This window comes from Vigna radiata, chromosome 3 (assembly GCF_000741045.1).
Source record: "Vigna radiata var. radiata cultivar VC1973A chromosome 3, Vradiata_ver6, whole genome shotgun sequence".
NCBI classification, from domain to species: domain Eukaryota; kingdom Viridiplantae; phylum Streptophyta; class Magnoliopsida; order Fabales; family Fabaceae; genus Vigna; species Vigna radiata.
The window spans coordinates 2,434,477-2,450,003 of record NC_028353.1 but is presented as its reverse complement, the minus strand read 5'-3'; the positions used below and the strand labels follow the sequence as shown (position 1 = coordinate 2,450,003).

Genomic DNA, 15,527 nt, shown 5'->3' with positions numbered 1-15,527 from the left:
TTTTGTAGAGACGATTCTATATATATATATATATATATATATATATATATATATATATATATATTAATCAGTATACAAAAATCTATTTATATATGTACATAAAAAAAACTATTATGAATTTTAGAAAATAATTTTAAAGTCATCGAGTCATTGTTCAGTGTCATTTATTGTCCTCTAATGCCACTCAAACAGAAGAGTTCTTGAAAGAGTAGCACCTAACGCAGCTGAGTTGAAGAAGTCACTAGAAGAGTGTGACCCAATGCCAATTAAGTGGAGTCCAACACAACTAAGCCAAAGAAATCATTGTAAGAGTGATGCCCAATGAAACTCAACTAGAGAAGCCACTTGAAGAGTAACTCTTAACACTATTAGTATCGTCCAACGCCATCTCAATTTATATAGGAAACTTCATTTTGAGTTTGATTTGTATAATTTGACATTCATTGAGCCAATCCATATTATCAAACACTTCAAAAATCCTAAAATTGGTGATTTTTAGCTCAACCGACATCATATTACCCAAATCAAACTTTAGAAATGCAATTTTCAACTAGATCATTTCATAGTTTATCATTTATATGATATTTCAACGCACAAACCCAAATTTCATAGTCGAACCACAATACAACAACATACCATTCATGAGTTATACAATCTAATTTACTAATTCATAACTCAAACGCATAAATCGTGGTTTCTCAGAATATTAACATACTGCACGTGTTATATTATAGTTTTAAACGTCAAATTCGATCATCCGCAACTCTATCAGTCATATCAACTAAGTCATAATAGTATAAATTCATAATATACATAATCAATTTGAAGAAAACAATTAAAAAGAAAAATTCTTAGCTTCCCTAACATGTGAAAATAACTCTAGATAGCTTAGATATCAAAACGTTTTCCACATTTCAAGATGTTCCATATACACATAGAAACATCACAAGAACCATCGAAATATTCCATTACAATTATTAATCAGAGAATTATATTCATAGTTCAAAGATCATATGCAATTAAAAAACATCCAAATGTCCATATGCAAAGCAACTGGAAAGGGGATAAGTAGAACAAGTTTTACTTAAAAATCATCTATATTAAACATAAAAATTACAAGTTATTTTATGTGAATATAATTTTAAAGTTTCTTCTATATTTATTAATAAATTACATACTCTCTTGTGTTTATAAACTAGAATATAATTTATTAAGTATGCATTAAATAAACTCAATTTAAAGGAAAATATTTAATTACTTTTTAATATGTAACTTTTAAAGCAAAGAAAACCAACTTTAAAAGATAAACATAAATTTATATAGTTAAAAAAATTTAAAACTGAGATTTAATATTTTAAATTTTGTTCTATATATTTATTATAATTTAATTAATGATCATAATTAATATTTACCTTTAAAAACATCTTTAATTATTTTAGAAAACTTAAATATATTTTTTATTAGAGATGTCAAAACGGGTCATCCGGTCCGGTCCACCGCCGCAGATTGGTCACTTAGTGAATCAATTGAACCTGACTCATTTATTAGCTAGTCAGAAAAATTCGAATCCGACTCGACCCACCACGGGTTGGGTAAACGAGTTGACTTACCGACTCACTTAATTACAATTTTTTAAATAAAAAAATTACAAACTTTCTATAATTCAAATCTAATCAAATTTCACTCTCAAATTTCATGAAAAAAAATAATAAATATTTTTTTATAAAATTAAAATTAAAATTTAATAAAGTAAAATTAGTTAGATAGGTTGATGGGCCAATCCGATTCACAAAGGATTCAATCCGCATGAGCCGAATTTAAATGAACCGGATTAAAATTTGACTCGCATAAAAAAATATAATTTTTTCAAACCTAATCCGACCCGAATCCTTGATGGACCAGGTTAACCAGCGGATTCTGACATCTCTACTTTTTGTACCATCCGTGTTTTTATTTTACTTTTTTAAAAAGTAGTTTTACATTAATCTTTATATAATAAGAATTGTATTTTTTATCTGTATTAAAATATTTTTTGGGTGGTTTTAATTCCTAAATCAGGTATCGTTATTTTTAGTTTTAAACTATCTTCTAAGATAGATGGGAAAAAATAATAATTCAGACACCTAAACATTTTTATAGATATAAGAACGAATATTATTTTAAATGATTATTTCACCTCTCACAAAACATACATACATACGAAACTAAGAATAAAAAATAAAATTTTAACCATTCGTAAGCAGTAAAATTTAAAGAAATTTCGAACCAAAAACTAAGCTCAAACTTTGCTACTTTATGAAAATTAATGATATATTAATTTTTTCAATTTGAATACGGAGTTATTGAGAATATCGGGCAAGGTAATTTCAAATGCGTAAATTAAATACATGTTATTATATCATATTTAAAAATATTAATATGTATAGTAAAAAATATTATAATATAAAAATGACTTTGACACTATAAAGCAATTATGAAATAGGTTTTGGCTTTTAAGGAAAATGAAAGAACATTTTGGTAATGATAGGGTGCAAACCAAATGAAGCTGAACCTGACGTGTACACCGTTAGATATTTTGTGTTGGGTTCCCACGATGACCATAGTCTAAGACAAGGTCCCACGTTAGAATCAGACAGACATTATTACATTTTGGAATGAACGGTATATGGTACTACCTCTACCACCCAGTAATTCAATAACCCAGAGTGACCTTCACGCGCCACGCTCGCGTGTAGGGTTGGTTCCGGCTATTCCTCCAAAAGGAGCCAAAGCCAAAGCGCATTCGTTCGTCACCGTTCACTCTCGCCAGCACCCAACCTTCTCCTTGCCGGTGACGGAATTTAAAGCACCCGCCCTAGTTTGCATCAAAGTTTCCAGCTTCACGTGAACCCTTTACGGGTAAGAGTTTGACGCAACCGATTTCGTGAATTTTCATGCTCCTTCTTATTCTTCTTCTTCTTCTTCTTCTTTCTCTTCTGTATTTTCTGTTATTTGCGAAAATATCCTTTTCTTAAATTCCCCCCTTTTTCGTTGATTGTTGGACCCAATTCGGGTGGCTTCTATTCCTTTTCTTTGTATGCTGGTTCTACCGGTTAACGTTGGTAGGAAGTCTGTTCCTAATTTACCCAATTTTTTCTTTTATATTAATTCTATAGGTTGTGAGTTTGCATGCGTTTTGATATGCATATCTTGTGAAGATTTGTTTGTGGAGTGTGAATTGCGTCCTATGGGGTTTTATTCTTTTTGCTATGGATATGTTTGATCATCAGTTTGTACAATTTTTTTAATTACTTTTCATAGAGGGGCCTCACAGTGGTGGCTTGCATGTTGGGTTGATTTATCTGTGTTGTTTTTTGGGCACGTTTAACACTTTGAAGTTTGAACTCTGTGAAAACAGTTGGGAAGAAACTGAAAATTGGTAGAGTCTGGGATACGGAGAGAACTTTTTGTTGCTTATCTTTTGTCGACTATGAATAATGCATAATGCAACAGTGAAACTTGATGTTTGCAGTTTATGTGGGTGAGAAAATGTATTTTCTCGTTATCCGTGTGCAACTTTTGTATGTCTGCGTAAACTCGTCATTCTTGATGTCTGCGTAAACTAAACTTTTACTCGATGGTGAAGTTGATAGTTAACCTGGATGTTCTCACTTATGCATACATTTCAGCTGGATGTGTAATTTGCAGACTTTGTTTCCTATTGCACGATGACAGTAACGCATTTTTTTCTGTCAAGGGGAACTGAGAAAGTCTTTATTTTACTCTCTTACTTCATCTTCTATTCTTTAGGACAGTTTATAATAAAATCTCACTTAAAGGGTCGTCCGGCATGCTCCTAAAATTTCCACTCAACCCCTTTCTTTTTCATTTCATACTGTGATACTTAGTGTCTGATTTTTGTTACACCATCAGCTTATTTTGACAAATAGAAGTGTACCAAAACATATTTTGTAGTTATAATTTACACAGTTGTATCTCCCATAGAAGTTTACCTCTACTTTATATATTATGCATTGCCAATCATTGTTGTAAGAAAGACGTTCCTCCCTATTTTTATATCTGAACAATTCACAAATTACCCTTCAAAATATCAAAGCAATGGAGTTGCGAAGGAGATAGGTGTTAATTTCAATTCAAGAAGAGTGTAAATTTAATTAACAGTAACTTCCAGAAAGCCAGTTTTTGTATTTCAAATACATTGAAATCCTGGGTATTGGATATTTACCTTTTGCTCAATTTCAAGGTTTGTGATTAACAGTTATAATGGTTTAAGGTTTCTAAATTGTTCATATGTTCATGTTTAGATTTGTGTTTATGATTACACAATATTTTTATTTGTCTTACATTCATTACGTTGTTATATAATCTAAAGAAACAATTTTGTCATGAGTTGCTTTAATTTTGGTTAACTGGTGCTAAGGTATCTTTTTTTCTTTTTTTCATGTAGTGAAGATTGATGACAACTTGTCTGGTTCGGGCATCAAGAACAAAAAACAACCTTCGTAGAATTTTTCTGGTAAGCATTACCATCCAAGGGAAAATGTAATGTCTGAAAACTTTTGCCCAGTTGACTAGATAGCTGACACTTTTATCCTTTCAATTAACAATTTAGGAAAATTATGGAAGCACGTTCTACTTTCTCTATTGAAAGATCAAATGCTAAGCAACACAATAACATGGGGATGTCTGAAGGATTTCCTTCATCGTTGCCTGTCCTTTCAATGCCTCTAGAAGGGACATGCCCCAAATTATCTGATTCTCAGCCAGCATTTATGGAAAAAGAGCTTAAATCAAAACCTTTTACTCATTCAAATCATTTAACTACCAGCGGAGCTGTTGGGCATATGTTTTCATCTTCTCCTGGATATTCAACTGATCTTCATCACTCATCCTTTTCATCTCATGAAAAGCACCCTATAAATACTCCTTTTATTTCACAGTCATTGAGTAACATGGCTTCACTGCCATTATCTTATTCTTCAAACAGTGAACCATTACCTTCTACAACATCAACACCTTATTCCAATGGAAACAGTGTTTCCTGGCATACAGACTCCCTGTCCAGCTTTCTTGATTTCCCTGCCAATACCTCAATTGATAATAGTCAAGTAGAAAGCAATGCCTGCAATATTATGGCAAATGAAGAGTATTCTACTAAGCGAAGTGATTGGCAAGAGTGGGCTAACCAGTTAATCAGTGATGATGATCCATTGACTGCTAATTGGAATGATCTTCTTGCTGACAACATTCAAGATCTTGAACCGAAGGTTAAATTTTTTAATTTATCAAACCAGCATGAGCTTGCAGATTATACTCATTAGCTATTTATTCAAGGAATGTGTTAGAAACTCATTTTGTTTCATAAGGCGTTGTACAGGCCTCAAATTCATCTTCACAACTTCCAATAGGACACCAATCCCAAAGCCATCAACAACTTAGTGTTTCATCTGGAGAAAATCGTGTTGGTGTTGCCCCATCTTCGTCAGCAAATTCAGTACCTTCCAAGCCACGAATGCGCTGGACACCTGAGCTTCATGAGGCATTTGTGGAGGCTGTCAACCAACTTGGTGGGAGTGAAAGTACGTTGATCTTCTTTCTCTTTTTTCAGACAAAGGCCTTAGTTTCTTAAACTTCTGGCTCTTATTTTTTCCCATTTTCTTTTTACAGGAGCTACACCTAAAGGTGTGCTGAAGCTTATGAAAGTTGAAGGACTAACTATATACCATGTTAAAAGCCACTTACAGGTGTATACCATTTGCTTTGTCTTCCTAGTTTGTTTCCTTGCATGTTTTTGATAAAACATATTGCTTGATGAAATGCAGAAATACAGGACAGCTAGATATAGGCCTGAGTCATCTGAAGGTACACAAGATATTCTTTGGATATATACCATCTGTATACTGTATAGCTAATGTTTTGCACGTAAGGATGAGGAGATCATTGGCTATTGAATAACACTTTGATGTGTGAAACTTCTGCAAAAGCTTTTACCGAGATAATGATTCTCATAGAATTTGATATTGATAAGAAGCTAATCTGCTGTCTATAAAAAATAATTGGAATTTTACACAAAATACGCCTTTCAAACAAAATAACACCTTCTATAAGAAGTTATTGAATGGTGCAAGTGAAGTCTTACATTATTTGCCAGTGCATCTTAATCCCTTTGTGAGTAATATTTTTATTACATGTTTTTGGCTTCACCTTTTGTTTATGGTATATGACCTTTTTTTTTTCTTTTCTTTTGCCTCCTCATTGGCTACTTTATTATGAAACCATTTAACATGCAAGTTTCCATGGATTTTTTTTCCTATTTTTGGCTTGACTTAGTTGTGACAATGCTAAATGTAACATGTTTTATAAGTGAACACATATGGCCTGTATTCAGTAATAGGTTACAGCTTTCATATATGTGGACTCATCACATTCAAGTATCTCTTGGTATGCACCAGCACATGTGTAAACACACTTGTTTTTTTTTAATCATGTATTTAGTCCTTCAAATCTGGGGTGAAACCGGTTATGGTCCCTAATTAAAAAAAAATAAAATCAGTTCAGTTCCTCAAATATTAAAAATGCAGTTTTGGTCTCTTAAATTTACTCTCGAAGGACTAAAAGTGGTTTTGAAAAAATGTTTTGTCCCTCAAATTTAGTACTTGGGGACTAAAAGCTTATTCTTTTAAAGTTGGGAGACTTTTTTTTTTCTTTTTTTTTTAAATTAGGGGGGCCAAAATATTTTTCGCATCAAACTTTAGTGATTAAAATATAATCAAGCCTCTTTTCTGAAAACCAAAGAGAATATAAGTTTTTGAGCTTTCAAATTACTCTAAGCAACCTAATATTCTCTTATTTTATATGTTTTGGAGAGATTATGAGACCTAACTCTATTTGAAGTATGTTATTTGCCTGTTGCCATGCATTTGATGTCTTGAAGTAGCGTGTTGTATATCTCTTGAAATCTAGAGCAATGAACCTTCTCTTTGTGGTCCTAAAATGCACAATTTGTTGACTACTATTGGCAGGAGCTGCCGAGAAAAAACTAAGTCCAATTGAAGAGATATCATCTCTAGATTTGAAAACGTAAGTAAACTATGTATTTCTATTTAAAATTCTCTTTTGTAGTTTTGTATTTCAATGAAAATTGATACCTCAAACTGTTCAGCAACACTTTGTTCTATGATGAAACTTTGCTAATACATATTTTCAGCATATGTTAAATATGATCTATTCTTCTCTTCAAATTTTAACGCAAAGTCTAAATTTTAAGAAAACATGGCTGTTGGAACTTAAAATGTGTGTGCCGTAGGTTTTCCATTTTTCATTGGTGTTAGTTATTTGTTCTGTTTGGCTGGAAAATTTTATATCCAGTTACATTTGCTAGGTAGTAATTAGATCCTAGAGACTGACACTAACACTCACAGCACTAGTATTCAACTTGCATGGGATTTCATCCCTGTAAACTTATTTCTTCTGTTGGCAGTACTTATCCAAATCTTATCACTTAACTGGAGAAGATAACAAGTGGATAAACAAAAAATTAGGGAAAGGTTAAAGAATGAATATATATGGAAGTAATAAAAAGAGAGGAGGATTTATAGATAGTGACAGTCATCAATGTTCTTTTTAGTGAGTTATGTTGGAATCACGAAAGAGCTTTTCGTTGACCCATCTACGACAAGAGTTATGAGAGTATTAATATTTAATGGCACTATGTAGAATTTTTGTTCATATTTGATGCATGCACAGACATTAATACTAATTGTTACGATGATTTTATCACTGAATTGTTGACAGTGGTATTGAGATCACTGAAGCTCTGCGACTGCAGATGGAGGTTCAGAAGCGGTTGCATGAACAGCTTGAGGTATAAACTGTTAACATTCTGGAAATTTTCTTCTAATGTGATCATTGAATTGTTAAAAGTCTAGTTTTCAAGGTGTACTTCTGTCACAGCATGACTATCAAAATTCGTCATTTATAGCTTCATGTAAATAGTGAGAATAAGCTTTCAGAACTTGCTAGCATTATGAACTTCAACTGGTGTTTGTGAGCTTGGTGAAAGGAATTGAAGAATGTAATTTGCGGAGTTAATATGGTTTACTATTCCTCTCATGTTCGGCGCCTTTTTACTCTTATTTTTTGTTTGAGTACAAAGCTGTCTCCATATATAGTCAATAGATTAGTTTCACTTCATTGTAGATAATTGTAGTAGAAAACAGGAGGATCCTGAATCATCCAAAAGCTATTAAGCAATCAACAGCAGACAGAAGCTGTTCAAAAGACCAACCCTGCCCATCTGCAAGTACTATCTACAATCACACTTAAAAAAAACCTTAAGGGAAACCTGCTAAGAGACTAGGAAAGTGTTTCCCATAAAAGTTGTGGAGGAAGATAAATATTTCTAAAATTAATGAAATTAAACTCTTAACAGAATAAGCTAGTTCTTTTGAGAAGAGGATACTTTCCTACTCCCATAACCTTCATAACCTGCAGATCAGCTGACTTTCAGTAATTTCTGAACTTCCCAGTTGGCAAGCATCAGCTAGCTGCTAATGAAGGGAGAATCTAACACTTAAATACCTTATTAAGCTTCTCATACTATTCAATGTTGAACTTAGACACCCCATGATACCTAAGTCCTTATCAAAACATTACCCCGTGAAAGCTGACGTTTTGGTGACTTTCATTATGTGAAACTTTACTGGGTAATATTTGATTAAACTTTTTCGTTGATTAGAACTCTCTATCGGCCAAACCCTTCGTAGGTTGTTTTTCCAGAGGTATTGACAACCGGCTTTGATCCCAGATAATCAAAATTGTATCAGAAACACAGAAAGAAAATTGCCTTTACTAGATATTCCCAAAATACTGAAAACATTAGACACTGCAGAACTTAGAAAGTCTGTACCTCAGCTATACCTAAACGCTCAACTCTTCTCCGTTGAAAAGATGAAATCCCTCTCTATTCCTATTCTAACTCATATAAAGCTATTGGTCTACTAACATAATCTCACTGTCAAGGGGCCTAATCAAGTTGCACACCTGTCAACATAACCCCTTGTAATGATTAGACTGACAACTAACTACTAAGGATGATCAGCTACCTAACACCATACACCCCTCAAACTAGTTTCCATTCTACCTCACAAAACGGGAAGAGGTGATTTTAATTCTCTTTATAAACAAAGCATGTTCATTAAATTGACAAGTCTTGTAAACTTTCTTTTGAACTTTGTGTTTTTTCTTTATCTTTGTACCCTTTTTATTCTGAGAGGCATAAAAGGATATGATTACTATATTCAACCACATAGACTACAAACATCCCTGGCTACAATGGTGAGAACTTTTGGTTTTTTCTTGGAAGCATGAAAGTAATTTCTATTATATTATTTGGCTCATAGGTGCCTACTACAATTTTGGGGTATGGGACTTTTGTTCGAATATCTTTTTTCCAATGGTGTGATCTTGATACATTTCTCTCTTATTTTTTGTTAGATTCAAAGAAATCTACAGCTGCGAATAGAAGAACAAGGAAGGTACCTTCAAATGATGTTTGAGAAACAGTGCAAATCTGGCATTGAAACATTTAAGGCATCATCGTCTGCCGGTGATAGTCCATCTGGAATTTCTTCTGATGTCATGAAAGATTCTACAGCCAAAGCTGATTCCGAAACTGTCAAAGTGGATTTTTGCGAGTCAGGACCTGATCAAGCCAATGGCAGTACCAAAGTTGAGGAAAGCTCATCGAAAATGGATGAGAAGCAGGATCCTGCTGAATGTAAAGCATCTGAGAATCCTAAGCAACATGCTAGTGAAGATAGTTCTCAAGCCCCAAAGCGTCAAAGGACTGAGGATTAAGCCATATGATCTACTGAATCAGCATTGAACTGACAAGACGATACTGCTTCATTCAAGATTTTTATTTAGTAAGGAAGACTTGGTAGATTGATGTCTAGAGCTCCATAACTTGAGTACCCCTCCGTCCTGTTGTGTAGAATGAGGACTTGCATATGTATGTCATTTTGTTACACAAATGATGAGCAAAATTTTTGATCATGTCGTTCTTCAAACTTCTTACTTAGTATCCTAGTTAGAATAAGAAGATTCTAGTGTACAGTCCAGATAATGGCTAAATCTCAGATCCCCTAAATGAGGAATGAATTGGGACAGCATCTTATCAAATACTACCATCCTAATTCCTACGTTACTACGTACATCTCCCATATGAACTGTTTATTTTAAGCTATCCGAAGAGATAAATTATGCTATTAGGAAGGGAAACTTAGAAAACACAGAAGTCGTATTAATTTAGATCCTATAAAATATAAATCTACTTTTAGTGGTTCTGATTCACAACGGTGGACGGAAATGTAATCTGGCTATTAGATTTGCCATCCATCACTATTGGAAAGGTGTGTGGGAAATCGAGATCATATTCTCTCCTCAAAGTTGCAACTTCCAGCTCATCATAGGCTATACTGAACTCCTAAAATATTAGTACCCAGGTTAATACTTGCAGCACCCATTTTCCATATATGTGGTCCTTTTTAAAGTTAATTGCTATATAAGGTAAATTTATTTTCTATGAAACTTGTTTGGTGAAAACGGATGCGATCTTGATGCATTCTATACTACCACAAAAACAAGTTGTGCTCTTTTTTGAACAAATAAAGAAAATATACACAACCAAATTTGCTTCATCTGCTCTCGTCATAAAATCCTTTTTCTAAATTTCAACTTTAAATATCAACAGAAAACAGACAACCCACAACGATTGTACTACATGAAACTACTTCTGGAAGCCTCTAAGCTTGTTCATGGTTATCATGCTAAATGGCTGGGAAAGATAAGGCTGAGTAGTAGCCGATAGTTCTTGTGCCACAACACGCATGATGGGTCTGGACTCTGGAGACTCACGTATGCATGCCAAAGCTATGGTCATTGTGAACACTACTGCTTCTGCCAATTGGCCTGATGGAGGTGGAAGCCTTTGATCTAGCACGTCTTTCAGTAGCACCTGTGGTTCCTCTGTTGATGACAAATACTTGTTTGAACACAGTGTACCCAACAGTTCTCCAGGATGCTTTCCCATCAATATCTCCATCACCACCACTCCAAAACTATACACGTCACACTTCTCCGTCACTCTCATTGTTTGTGCCAGTTCTGCAAATTTCACCTTTTCTCAGTCTCATCACACCCTTTAATTTACATCACACTATATATACATATACCGAATAAAATTCCAGGGCATTGTGCGTGGCAGAAGAGTATATTCAGACATTTATAAAAAAACCATATATGCACAATTTAATAAGAAAGAAACAATACATTTCTAGTTAAATGTAAATCATATAATAAATGATTTTAAAATGTCAGAAACATCTTTCGAAACATATTAAAGACTGCCTTATCGTGATGCATATTATATAGTATACATACTGTAATTTAAATAGATTGGATGATATACCTGGAGCCATGTAACCATAGGATCCAGCAACTGAGGTCCACGTTGAAGTGTCTGAGCTTAGGATCTTTGCTGTGCCAAAATCTGCAAGATGAGGTTCAAAGTCGAAGTCTAGTAGTATGTTATTCAGTGTTACATCCCGGTGCACAATTTGTGGGGAGCAATCTGTGTGCAGGTATGAAATTGCATGTGCTATTCCTTGCACAATTTTTAGCCTTGTGGCCCAGCTTAGCTCCAATTTTCCTTCTTCTCCGTACAACACTTTTGCCAAACTTCCTCTGTCTATATATTCATAAACCAAGAACATTTGTCCCCTGCAAGAACAGAATCCATAAAGCTTTATTATATTGCGGTGTCTCACTGCTGTAAGTGCTTCTATCTCATTCAAAAAGCTCTGGCGGTTTATTGGTGGAATGTCATCGGAGTCTAATATGTTGAGCCTCTTCACAGCAACGACTTGGCCTGTGGGTAATTGTGCTCTATAAACACTTCCGAATCCTCCTTTTCCAACGCAGTGCTTGTCATTGAAGTCATTGGTGGCCTTAACAAGATCAGAAAATGTGAATTTTCCATCTCTTCCCCACACCACGCTGATAGGCTGATCACTTTTTTCATTGCTTTTGGACTCTTCATCAAGGTGTTTTTTTATATGCCGCCGGCGAAGAATTGCTCCAACACTAATTAACCCAATTAATATACAAACTGGAATGATGACCCCAAGAAGAACATATTTGTTAACTCCTCCAGATTTGTCAGGGGAAAGTGAATTGGGGCAAGTTAGTCCTTCTATCTCACCACACAAACCCGAGTTCCCAGCATAGGCTTCAGCAGTTGCTGTCTCGAAAACACGGCCCGTGGGGATTGAACCACTCAGTTTGTTGTAAGAAAAATCAACAGATTGAAGGCTGAGCATGCTTGAAAATGATCGTGGGATTGTCCCTGATATATGGTTGTGTGACACATTGAGAATCTCCAATGCTCTTAACTTTTCAAGGTTTTGGGGAAGAGGTCCGGAAAGAGAGTTGCTGCTGATGTCCAACATGATTTGCAGCGAGAACAGATTGCCAAGTTCATTTGGTATCTCCCCAGATAGACTGTTATGGCTTAAATTCAGGCTCAGTAAGCCATCACAATCACCAATTTCTTTAGGAATGCTTCCACTGAAGTTGTTATTTGATAAATCAAGAAAATTTAGCTTAGCCAGTCTCCCATAGTTCTTTGGGATTTCTCCGGATAAATGGTTACTGCTCAAATTGAATGTGTAAAGCAGGCTTAGATTTCCGATTTCGGGTGGGATACTACCAGTGAATTCATTGGAATGAAGGCTTAGATACCTTAATTGAGTCAACTTACTTAGCGCAGAAGGAATTTTTCCAGAAAGTTTGTTGCTTCCCATATCCATACTGGTTAAGCTGGCACACTCGCCCCACTCCGGAGATAGCTCACCCACAAGTTGATTTGTATTAAGCGAGATAAAAACAAGATTAGGGAGAACCCCAAATGCATCTGTGATGTTTCCAGTGAGCTGGTTATCATCAAGCCGAACTCTAATAAGTGATGGACAATTTCTCAAGGACTTTGGCAATGGCCCTGAAAAGCTGTTGTTATTGATTGCAAAAATTGTTAGTTTGCCCCCACTGCATATGTCAGGTGGCAGTTCTCCTGAGAAACTGTTGTTTGAAAGGTAGACGTGGTTCAAAGAAGGATTACTCTTTCCAAATTGTCTAGGAATGCTGCCAGTGAAGTTATTGCTGAACACAGAAAAATTTCTTAAAGCAGTTAGTTGAGCAATGGTTGCTGGCAACTCCCCGTACAAGTTATTGTTGTTGACATCAAAGATTTGGAGTGAGGTCAAGTTTCCAATATCCGTGGGGATATTTCCAGAGAACTCATTGAAGAAAAGATTCATGACTTGAATGTTAGTCAGATTCCAAAGAGTTGATGGAATTGGGCCAGAGAATTGATTTGTTGAAAGGTCTAACCCTGTCATTTCCTTCAGGTTTCCAATCTCCACAGGAATGGGACCAGAGAAGTGATTATTGTATAGGTAGAGAAAGTTAATTTTTTTCAACAAGCCAATATGTGGAGGAAGCTTTCCAGTAAAGTTATTGTTTTGGATTTGCAAGGAGATCAACTGGGTCCAGTTAGAGAGGAACGTAGCAGAAAGTTCACCAGAAAAGGAGTTATCTGATAATCCCAGTTCTGATATTTTAGTCAGATTAGCTAATGACATAGGCAAAGGACCAGTCAAATCATTCACTGCTAAACTCAAGAAGGATAGATTTGTGCACAGGCCAAGCTCCGAAGGGATTGTAGAGTTAAAAGAATTTATACTGAGATCAAGATGCCATAGCTCCCTAAGTTGGCCTAAGGAAGAAGGGATCTTCCCATAGGCAGAAATGCTATTCAGTTCAAGAATTTGAAGCCCAGATATCAATCCTATCTCAGTGGGAACAGGACCATTAAACATGTTATAACCAATACGAAGTTCTTTGAGATTAGAAAGCATGGACAAGTTGGGTGACAGCTTTCCTCCAAACCCATTGTTGGAGAGGTTGAGGTATTCTAGCTTGCCCAAATTGCTATAGAAAGATTCTGGTATAGTGCCATTCCATCCATTCTGAGAGATGTCAAGGTATGTCAAGTTATGGCACTCCAGTATAAAACTGGGGAATTGACCAGTGAGTGTTGGATTTAGATGTAAAGCAAGGCGTGTCAAGGAAGGCATGCATGAATATTGAGACCAGTCAAGAGGAGTTATAAAATAATTTGATCCAAGGTCCATGTACCATACCTTAGGTAGATTCATTAGCTGATAAGGAATGGTGCCATTGAGATAGTTGTTGTAAAGGCTGAGATATTGAAGCTCCCTTAGCTGGCCTAGTTCTTTAGGCAGTGTGTCTTCAAATAAGTTGTTCCCCAAGTCTAATAGTGTGAGCTTGGAGAGTTTGCCAATTTCTGATGGTATTGACCCCTCAAAGTTGTTGGCATTGAGGTTGAGTTGGGTGAGGTTAGGGAGGGAAGCAAAATCCAAGGCAGAGAGAGTCCCAGTGAGATTAGCACCAGACAAGTTTATCTCTAAGACTGTTGTGTTGGTATTGTCACAAACAATGGCATCCCAAATGCAAAGGTTGGAAAGGTTGGTGAGGGACCATGAGTTTAGAGAAGGAGGAAGAGGAGGTGTTAGACTATTTTTCCATTTGACAAGGGCTTCTGCTTCTGCTGTTGGTGATGAAGCGATTTTCAATGGAAGCAAAGCTAGAAAGAGTATACGAAAGGCTAAAGCATGAACCTTTTGGAAAGTTGTCATGTCTAGCACTTGGCATGACCTCTATGTAAATGTTTTACTCCCATATATAGCAGAATCCATTTCTCTTAACGCTTCAGAATTTTCAAACATATTATGAAACAATAATTCAATCTTGAAATGAGTGAGCTAGTTTCTGTTAACCTCTAAATGTAAATTACAAGGAAAACATAAAAAACTAGATGGTGAATTGGTCCACGCCATGTGGTTTGTTTTGATTGATTATAACTGCATAGCTTGTTTTTAAAATCAAAGATATGCATTGCAATTTGCAAGCTGGATAGTCTTGGTTGATTTGTTTGGTTGACATTATCATTATTTTAAGAAGCACAAATGGATTTATCATTCTCATTTTAGGTGTTCCATCCTAAAAGGAATGACAGTGTTTGCGGCACTTGCAAAAGGTATCCAATAAAAAGCATCAAATAATAGAAAATCAAGTAGTTTGGTTATAGTCCAACTCCTTGTCATGGTGATTCATATTTTCCTATGTGACGCAACATCTCAAGTTGCACCAAAGAACATACTAAAAGAATGGATAATGATATTTAGACAACATTTTTTTGACAACATTTGGACATTGATTACGTGTCAATCTGTGATTGGTCAAAAATTACTCCACAATCAATAATAATAATCATAAACATTATTGTGGAGTAATTTTTGACCAATCACATATTGACACGTAATCAATGTCCAAATGTTGTCAAAAAAATGTTGTCTACATATCATTATCCTAAAAGAATACGCTTA

General features: G+C 35.1%; 2 protein-coding genes across 3 annotated transcripts; one reads left to right on the top strand and one right to left on the bottom strand.

The window, feature by feature from the left end:
- The first annotated feature begins 2,644 nt into the window (after positions 1-2,644).
- On the top strand, positions 2,645-10,056 carry LOC106757795 (protein PHOSPHATE STARVATION RESPONSE 1). 2 transcript variants are annotated; one of them, XM_014640592.2, is made up of 9 exons: positions 2,645-2,898; positions 4,453-4,516; positions 4,613-5,267; positions 5,378-5,579; positions 5,668-5,744; positions 5,823-5,862; positions 7,023-7,080; positions 7,795-7,864; positions 9,496-10,056. In XM_014640592.2, the coding sequence occupies exons 3-9, from the start codon at positions 4,620-4,622 to the stop codon at positions 9,856-9,858; spliced, it is 1,458 nt and encodes a 485-aa protein (XP_014496078.1). In that variant the 5' UTR covers positions 2,645-2,898; positions 4,453-4,516; positions 4,613-4,619; the 3' UTR covers positions 9,859-10,056. The 2 variants fall into 2 exon arrangements, with proteins under 2 accessions (XP_014496078.1, XP_014496077.1); XM_014640591.2 differs by having other exon boundaries at positions 4,448-4,516.
- A 219-nt stretch (positions 10,057-10,275) lies between these two features.
- On the bottom strand, positions 10,276-15,061 carry LOC106757379 (MDIS1-interacting receptor like kinase 2-like). Its single transcript, XM_014640041.2, has 2 exons — positions 11,471-15,061; positions 10,276-11,166 (listed from the first exon to the last, which is right to left on the bottom strand). Exons 1-2 carry the CDS (start codon positions 14,775-14,777, stop codon positions 10,790-10,792), a joined length of 3,684 nt encoding a protein of 1,227 aa, XP_014495527.2. The 5' UTR covers positions 14,778-15,061; the 3' UTR covers positions 10,276-10,789.
- Between the last annotated feature and the right edge of the window lie 466 nt (positions 15,062-15,527).

Coding starts and splice junctions, on each gene's coding strand:
- LOC106757795 (XM_014640592.2), top strand. CDS start 4,620: ATGGAAGCACGTTCTACTTTCTCTATTGAAAGATCAAATGCTAAGCAA. Junction 5,268..5,377: donor TTCAAGATCTTGAACCGAAG/GTTAAATTTTTT, acceptor GGCGTTGTACAG/GCCTCAAATTCATCTTCACA. Junction 5,863..7,022: donor TAGGCCTGAGTCATCTGAAG/GTACACAAGATA, acceptor TACTATTGGCAG/GAGCTGCCGAGAAAAAACTA.
- LOC106757379 (XM_014640041.2), bottom strand. CDS start 14,777: ATGACAACTTTCCAAAAGGTTCATGCTTTAGCCTTTCGTATACTCTTT. Junction 11,167..11,470: donor CTATGGTTACATGGCTCCAG/GTATATCATCCA, acceptor TGAAATTTGCAG/AACTGGCACAAACAATGAGA.